This window comes from Chelonoidis abingdonii, chromosome 15, assembly GCF_003597395.2.
Source record: "Chelonoidis abingdonii isolate Lonesome George chromosome 15, CheloAbing_2.0, whole genome shotgun sequence".
NCBI classification, from domain to species: domain Eukaryota; kingdom Metazoa; phylum Chordata; order Testudines; family Testudinidae; genus Chelonoidis; species Chelonoidis abingdonii.
The window spans coordinates 34649193-34658360 of NC_133783.1; the positions used below are offsets into that span (position 1 = coordinate 34649193).

General features: G+C 43.2%; 2 protein-coding genes and 1 long non-coding RNA gene across 4 annotated transcripts in view; 2 read left to right on the forward strand and 1 right to left on the reverse strand.

Moving 5' to 3' along the window:
• IDE (insulin degrading enzyme) overlaps positions 1-9168 on the forward strand; it is a 117401-nt gene that overhangs the window by 41703 nt on the left and 66530 nt on the right. The gene's annotated exons all lie outside the window — the stretch shown is intronic.
• The window catches only part of LOC142047816 (uncharacterized), a 15722-nt gene continuing 6950 nt past the window's right edge, over positions 397-9168 (forward strand). The window contains exon 1 of the long non-coding RNA XR_012657074.1: positions 397-934. This is a non-coding gene — a long non-coding RNA (uncharacterized LOC142047816). The remainder of the gene's footprint in view (positions 935-9168) is intronic.
• Positions 3063-4486, reverse strand: LOC142047810 (olfactory receptor 10A7-like). Its single transcript, XM_075072661.1, has one exon. The coding sequence runs from the start codon at positions 4143-4145 to the stop codon at positions 3063-3065; it is 1083 nt and encodes a 360-aa protein (XP_074928762.1). The 5' UTR covers positions 4146-4486.

The window sequence follows — 9168 nt, forward strand, 5'->3', positions numbered from 1 at the left end:
GAATGCCATAGACTGTAACTCCATAACAGATAGTTGTACACTGGAGAAAATTTAATTTGTTTCACCAGGTACTTACTAAATAAAAAAAAAATGTCCTTGGTGCACAGACAGAGGTCTTGTGGGACTACATTTTTGGAAGGAAATATAATGTAATTAGCTCTATTCCTCCCATATTGTGCTACGCCCTAGCTGCAGTTTCTTCCTTCCATCAGTGCTGGATTCACACAGTCTGCAGGAATTTAGAGAGTCAGAGTCAACTGAAAATAATCACTTTTCTGTCTGAATACTTTTACTTACTTTTGGTACATGCACTGCCTAAAATTATTTAGGGAGTACTGTTATTAATGGCCGTAAGGTCCCTTAAAAATCTTTCCTTGTTGCAGTCAGAAGAAAAAAGATACTTTGCCCCTGTTGTAACAGTGTTGAGGAAGGCCTTTCTCTTTCTCTCTCTTTTTTTTATTTAGGTGTGAAGTTTTGTGTGGGTTTTTTTTATTTTATGTAGATATGTATATTACTCTGCAAATTAGCCATTATAAGCAAATATATGTGTTGTTCTGTCAAACTAGCCACTTGACCATGAGACTATTGACCATTTGTATGATCATGATTTGAAACACTGATTGCCTGTTATACCAAAATACAAACTATAGAGTATAAATATAACTTACATGGTGTAACCATGAATTACGCTAACTAGGACTCCCATTTTAGTGAATTCATTTTTTAAGTTCTTCCCTTTCAATTGCCACTTCACATCAAACCCCTGCTTTTGAACCGCATGACTTTCAGGAGCCCCTGCTATTATGTCTCTTCATCCTGTTATTGTAGAGGGACCAGCAATGCAACAGTTGTCTTCTTTATTCCTACCATCTTCATGCCAGGTGTTTGCAAAGAGTTGTCTCTTTGCTCTCTTTGTAATACAGTCTGAGGGTACGTCTACACTGCACGATTATTTCGAAGTAGTTTAAACCGATATTACAAAACCGATGTTATAAAATCGGTTTTGCGCGTCCACAATGCGATCACAAAATCGATTGCTTGCGTCCATGGTCCAAGGCTACCATCGATTTAAGGAGCGGTGCACTGTGGGTAGCTGTTCCTCAGCNAAATAGACCTCCATTGTGAGGCCCACAATACACAAATGGCTAGACAGGGAGAAAAGCATCCTGTTATCTCAGAGGTATAAAACTGTAGGGTTAGAAGGGACCACAAGGGTCATCTAGTCTCACCCTCTGCCAAAATGCAGGATTTGTTTTGTTTAAACTATCCAAGACAGTTGGCTATCCAGCCTTCTTTCGAAAACCTCCAGTAAAGGAGCCTCCACAACCTTCCTAGGCATCTGTTACATTGTCTTAGTGTTCTTACAGTTAGGAAGTATTTCCAGAGGTATGTCACCTCCTGGTGACCTGGCTTAACTCCAAGATGATATTTTCAGTATAGATACATAATCCTTGTGAAATGTGTGGCTGGATAATACTTGAGTTATGATGACCAGTGTGTGAGCAGCTCTTAGTACAGACCTCACATGCCACCCTCTGGTGAGCTCGTGTGCAGATAACCAGCCAGGGGATCCCTGTGAAACTATGCCTGCCCTGGGCCCTTAGCCACCTGGCAGAGGTCCCGGTCTCATATGGGCCATCAAGCTGAAAACCTAATAACTCCCTCAGCTCTCATCAGGGGAGGTTAAAGACCAGGAGTAAAATGTTCAGAAATGCCCGAAAGCCAGATTTTAAAATGTATTTAGACACCAATGGGACTTCCAGCACCATCTTGGGGCCTAAACCCATTTTTGGCATGTTCTGCACCTGGATGCTTTTGAAAATCCCACCAGGCACCTCCGTATCTTTAAACACATCTGGCCTCAGGCAAACTCAGTGACACAGGAACATAAATCTCATTGAGAGGCCATGGGCCTAAGAGCATCCATCACTTTGGAATTTGAGTTTTCAGAGCTAGTCCCATGAAGGGACTCAGGTGTGTAGAACCAGCATTTAGGCACCACTGAGAGCCTCAAAGCCCCAGCTCAACTGACACCTAATGTCATAGGTGGCTAAATCTCTGCCACTAAAGGACTGTAGGAGCCAGTATCTGCCAGTGAACATATGCACAGCCACCTCAGTCTAGGCACTCATCTCACCCCTCACCCCACAGGAGCCTCAAGCTAGGCACAGCCCTGCCTGTCTCACCTGCAGACCTTGATCCGGTAGGCATGCTCACAGAACACCTATCCCTAACCAGAGTGGATGAAGGGTATGAGGCCTCCATTATAACCCTGATCCTAGTGGCTAGCGCATTCAGCCAGGACATGGGAGAGACAGATCCAATTCCCTCCCCTCCACCTCACACGGAGAAGGCATTTAAACTTGGGTTTCCCTTTCCTCGGGTGAGTTCCCCAAGCCCTGGCATGAAGGATAATCAGGTCTGGGGCTCCCTCAAAGTCTCCTGAGGACATTTTTCCACTGTGTAAAACTAATTAAACATGTGTTGGGCCAGAGAGGACAACTCTGCAGTCCAGTGGCTAGGACACTCGCCTGACAGGAGGAACCCACAGTCAAAGCCCTGCTCCATATTAGGCAGTGGGGAGACTGAACCTGGGTCTCCAACAGCCTGGTGAGTTCCTCCGCCCCCTCTTGGGGTTCCCAGCTGAGAATCCCAAGCAGAGATAGTGACTAACTCCGTGGGAGAGATGGGGCTTAGGCAACATTCTTCTAACTGGCTTTTCCTCTTGGTCGGGTGAGGTAGCTCCTTGCTCCACCTGCTGACCTCTGGGGATCCCTTTCTTAGCCACTTAATTCTCCTCATGCATCGTATAGGGAGCCTGGCTGCCGAACTCAGGGCTGAGGTTCTCACTGGCTGGCATGGCGCTAAAACTTAGTCTTTGCAATGCTGAAGTCCCTTTGTAGATCAAGCTCTAATTTATTTCAATGTATGAAATTCACCAAGATTTCATCTACCCACATTTAGCAAGTAAAATACAGTTCAATTTTATTCCAACAGTTCTGGTATTGATTCCTCTTACACTTACAAATCTTTGCATGTCCTCAAAATGTTATAAGCACATATCACCAACAATGGGGCAAGAAATAAAGGCCACACAGCATCTGTGTAATACACCATTTTGCCTGAAGAGACTGAGGTTTCTGAATTCTCATAAAATCTAGACACTTACTGACAATTTTCCTCAGGGCTTCCTTGACCTCTTGGTTTCTCAGGCTGTATATGAAGGGATTGGCCATAGGAGTCACAATTGTGTAGCAGACAGCGAACACTTTGTTGAGGTCTCTTAGTGTGTTGGTTTTTGGTAGCAGATACACAATGATTAGGGTCCCATAGAAAATTGTCACCACAATGAGGTGGGAGGAGCAGGTGGAAAATGCCTTTTGCCTCTCAGTGGTGGAAGAGATTCTCAGGATGGTTGAGATGATACAAACGTAGGATGCCAGGGTTAATGCAAATGGGGGCAGAGTGAATACAGCCGCCAGGATGGTAACAACAAGCTCCATCTGATAGGTAGCATTGCAGTAGAGATTTATTATTTGCAGAAATTCACAAAAAAAGTTATCAATTTCATTGGGACCACAGAAAGTAAATTGCAACACAAGAAATATTATTATGGGAATAGTCAAAAATCCACATATCCAAGAAGCAGTTGCTAGCTGGAGGCATAAGCTGCCATTCATAAGGGTTGCATAATGCAGTGGTTTACATATTGCTAAATACCAATCATAAGACATTGCAGCTAAGAGAGAACATTCTGTCGCTCCAAAGAAACCAAACAAATAATATTGTGTGAGGCAGCCGCTGACAGAAATGGTTCTGTCCTCAGTCAGGAAACTGGCTAGCATCCTGGGCAGGATGGTGGAGGTGTAGCAGGTCTCCAAGCAGGACAAGTTCACCAGAAAGAAGTACATGGGGGTGTGAAGTTGCTGATCAGCCACAACTAGCACAACGATGAGGATGTTCCCAGCCACAGTCACAGAGTAGATTGCTAGAAACAGCAGGAAGAGAAAAACCTGCAGTTCAGGGATATTCCCAAATCCCAAGAGGATGAATTCTGTAATGGACGTTTGATTTCTCTGCTTCGTGTCTGCCATGGGATGGATCTGGGGGAAGCGATAAACTCTACAATACAATGAGAATGACATTTGTTAAACTTCAATCTATTGATTCAAATACAGTAATATTCCAAAGCTCCCTCTCCTTGAGGTCACAGCCCAAATGCTGGGTTGAGAATCCAGGCTGGGGTGGTAGGATTCACAAAATGGATACTGATGATGAAGTGAGATGCCATAGAGTTATTCTCAGCTAGTTTTCCTAGCCCGATGAGTATTCATTGTCATTATGAATGGAAATGGATAGTCATTGGGCTGGGGCTGGTGTGCGAACGTGACTCTATAGCTTCCCTAGGATGTGGGAGATCCAAGTTGAAGTCAAGTATCAGAGGGGTAGCCGTGTTAGTCTGGATCTGTAAAAGCAACAAAGAGTCTTATGGCACCTTATAGACTAATAGACGTTTTGGAGCATGAGCTTTCATGGGTGAATACCCACTTCGTCGATGCATGTTGAAGTCGACTCCTAGGCCAAAAGGGACAAACAGCTGAATATTGTTTCATTTTGGACTCATCCTCAGCAGAAACCAGCACCCCTTGAGGGTTGTTTTTCCAGTACAAAACTGGAATGCCAAAGTCTTCAGGCAGGCATTTATTTGATTTCATTTGTGATGTACCATGCAGATCAGTTTTTATGCTGTTATGTGATCATTGTGGTGACACTTTGGGGATCACACAGACCTGTCAGAGGTTCTGTCCCTGCCTGCCCTGCAACCTTGGGTGCTTTAATGCTTTACAGCTCTGGCAGAGCCCTGATTCCAGTAGCCAGCCCACAAGAATAACACTCTCGTCCTGGGTACTATCAGCCTACTTATTCCTTGCAAGGTGAGTGCCCTCAAATGACACCCCCAAAACCCATAGATTAAGGGGCACCTTTCCCCCTTCTTGACATCTACTCTTTCCTCAGTTCACACAGAGACCTACTGGGAAAAGAACAAACATGAGGTTTATGTAATAGAAAAATTGTGGATTCATAGACGAAATCACACGGGAAGCAAACCTATGCAAGCCATGCAGAAAACAAAACAGAGACGGAACATCAACCTTTAAGCTTTCAAATTAGATAAAAATCTCTTCTAATAAGAGACTTTCCCAGCATATTCTTTAACTGTAGGGGGATTCAGCATTTCACAGACTGCACTCACCAAGTGATTGTCCCTCAGTTCCTGGAGAGATTTCACGTGAAACACCTTCCCTAGGCCTAGGGTGGCAAATTTGCAGAGGTGGCAAATTTATAAAATTTATAATAGCACCATTTTTGTAATTGCGGCATCAGTGGCGCTGCAATTCTACCAATCACAGCATGTATTGAAACCACCAATGATGGCATGATGCCATTTAGTATATATACTTGCAAGAATCCTAAATGTTAATAATATGACCGGAAGGAAGAAATTAAGCGGTTCTCAGTTTTGGATCCATGCGCGGTCCCATGCTAAAAGTGAATGTGCGTCTGTATAGTGTGATTTCAAGCGAGGGTCCGCTGCACTTTTAATTTTATTTATAATAAAACTTGAAAACATTCAATTATTTTAATGATATTTAGATTCATTTTCATTTAAACGAATTTGTGAAAAAACTAAAACAAGTTCATATGGGGCTGAGGGCAGCAATTATTTCAGGGTCTAGGGGCAGCAAAATAATTAATTTGCCACTGCCCCCCGGCCGACTAAGGTGATTCATTGTTATTCAGAGCAGGGGAAACTCCCTTTATTTGATTGCCAGTATGTCTCAGTGTTTTCCCCTTAACTGTAAGGGTCCATCATTCATCTTTTCCTGGGTTGTATAACACTAGGTGCTTTGAGTTAGTCTCATTTGAGGGAGGGGAACCCCTCTCTACCAGACTGGCCACTGCAAGGTGGAGCTGAAATTGTAATAACCTGTGCTCATAACCTATATCCATACGTATAACCAAAGTCTGCATACATATCTCAATGATTATGTTTAGAGCATTACAAGATTTCATCAACAACCTTACTCAACTATTTTTATATACAGCTCCACAATCTGCAATCACTTGGTTTAACTGCTTATTTTAAACTTGCTTTTCTCCCCTTGAGGTGTCTGGACTCTGATTACCAAAATCGGGAATTAACTTTTGAATTTCTCTGCCAACAGATATTGTTGATTGAAACTGCTCAGTGAGCTTCTGAAACTGCACGGTAAAAATATCCCTTAAAATCTCCACTAGCAAAGTCAAACCTTTACAGTGGATAGAAGCTCACAGGAGTCAGAAAACATCCCAACTATCGTGTCTAAAGTTTGTTCACAATTCCTTGTTCTTCCACCCCCACCAAACATCTAACATTTTGCCTTTTCTCTCTCTGTAACTCTTTCAGAATTAAAGCTCGTTGGTAAGTTTTCAAAGTTAGAGGAAGTTTTGGAAAGTTCCCAAGTGCCAGAAACAAAAAGGAATAAAAGAAGGAAAAGAGCAGGGAGAAGTGACTCTATTTATTTTATTGCACACAGCAGTTTAAAAACAGAATCACCAAAAGTTTAAAAAAAATGCAAACTGCTTCCTGATTAATAGAAGTAACTTTCAAATGTCAACATTTTGAATGAAACTGGTTTTCCATTTTCCAATCAAGTCTAGTGACCATTAAGCAGAGAGAGAGAGACAGAGAGAGAGAGAGAACGACTTGATTGCCTAGGAAGCTTCTCATCAGTCTGTTGCTGAAGCAAAAGAGACTTCTCCGACAGTCCTTCAGTCTCACCATCAGCTAACATACCTGTCTGCTCTGCAGCCCTTTTATCTCTGCCGCTGTTGGGATGCCAGTGATCAGTTTCAGCTGAGCAGGCAGTCAATATCCCTATTAATCCTTTAGTGGTATCCCCTGACAGAGGGGTCTCAGTGCATAGCAGCAGCAGCATGAGGGATAACGCTCATATGAGACCACAGGGTATTCAGCCTCCAGTAGATCATCTTGGAGCTCTCAGGGTTGGTGACCAGGAGTCAGAGTCTTCTCTCTCACTTCTCTCGAGAAATTGGGTTCTCTCGGTAAAGAGACCCACGTGTTCCTGAAGAGACAAGCAGGTGCCGCGATCTCCCCTGGAGAATGTTCTCCTCTCTCTACTGACAGAGCGGACTCACCTCCTCAGATTTGTATCCTCTGAGGGAGAAGGTTGTGTCTCCTCTGATGCTACTTCTGAGGGGCATTTCCCTCCACTGAGTCTGAGGAGCTGCAGCTGGGTTTGCGACATAGATGGCACAAACACAAGTCCTGGTGAAATCAGCCTGCTTGGCCCAAAGTTCTCTCCTCTCGGGGACAGTCTTCTAGCCCAAATGGTAATCGCAGCCTGGGCCTCCCAGTGCATTCACGCCCAGTAAAGCCCAGTCATCCAGGTCATTAATATGGGTACTACACCACAAATTTCTGGGACAAACAGGTGCATGGGCAAGATTCATCTTAGAAGATATATAGCTGGACACTAACAGCTTGTCCACAGGGAATAGCTAGTAAACAATTGGAACTCCCTACGGAAACTTTTCTGGCACGAGAGGATTTTCGCTGTGTTTATTGCTTTGAAAGTGGCACGACTGGGAAAAGCAGTTTACTCAGAATAAGATGTCGATGGGTTCTCTGTAAAGTGCTGTATATGAAGCTGGAACATTGCAGTAGTGAGCCAAAGATTAATGGTCAAAGGGTGCGTTTAGGTCAGGCTAGTAAATCTGATCATATTTCCATCCCGCATAGTGCGATGACACCTGAGAGGCAAGCAGGCAAGGATCTCCTAGTCATTGATGAGACCCCTCCGAGTGTCTTTTCATCTCCATCATGCTGCATTCCCTCACTCTGCATTCCAAGAGTGGTCAGTTCAGCTAATAGTCTTAATGAGATCAGTGGCAACTACAGCTTGTGTGGGGTAATTCCCTGCTGCTGTAATGTATACTCGTCTGAGAAACCCGTCTTCCGCAAAGTACTTTCTGCCGCCCTTTGCTACTGTGGTGACCACAGTTAACGTAAATGACTAAATCATCTGTGAGTTGAGTGCTGATTTCTCAATTGTACAGCCTGGACAGAGGCACAGACATTTCCATGGTCAAGACGGAACTCTTGGAGCGGGATGAAGACAGTTACCAAGTTGAACGAAGCAAAATGATTTTTGATTCGTGCGTTTCAAATACAAATCAAAAACGACAACTGAAGTGAACAAAATTGATATTGCCAAAAACAAAATGCAACGAAAATCCACTTTTGCAAAAATACAGCTAACTCACGAAACATCATGGCTTCAGATCTTAAAGAGTGATTCAAAGACTTAGGTGCCATCTAATAAAATTGCAGTGGAAAGTGGGCTGTTTCTAGACTTCCAGTGTTAGGGATAAGCTGTGATGGAGCCAGATAAGTCCAGTCTAGAACCTGTGGTAGCCTCGATGAAGCATACAGCTGCTTCAGAGAGGTGGGGTTCCTCAGACTCTTCTTGATAAACTGTCCCTGTATCAATACATGTTCATGCTGAGAGATTGATAAGTTTCTATCTCCAGTGATGTCATGCTGTTAGAGTTTTCTTGCTGTCTCTGGAATGATATGGAGCGTATTTGTAGTGGAAAAGTTCAGAGGTGGAAGATAATTGAAACTGTTAGGTGGGGTTAGGCTTAGAAAGGATTAATTGAAATTTTGTCGAAGGATTGAGGGGGTCAATGGGGTGTTGACTTGGCTAACCGATGTGTTTTTGTTCTCTTGCATTTTGTTAAGAAGTTATTTGTGGATCTAGTCGCCCACTTGTTTGGCTGAAGTATTGGCAATAATAACTAGTTTCGTAATGAAAAACTGTTCAATGATTATCCAGTTTCTATCCAAATGCTGAAGTATATGACCTTATTCTTTCACGACTTTCATTTTCTTCTCTGTGCCACCGCTAGCATATCTTGCTCAGCTTTTCATTTAGCAAACCTTTAACTAGCGTCCACCGCCCCAAAGTAATGAAAAACAAAAGGCATGGCTCCTGTGCACTGCGAGGCTCGATCTATTCTGTTGGCGTGTTCTAGGTGGGGAACTCAGTTTATTTTTTTTATTTCAATGGATGATATTGATGTTGTTTTTACAACTTTTTTAAT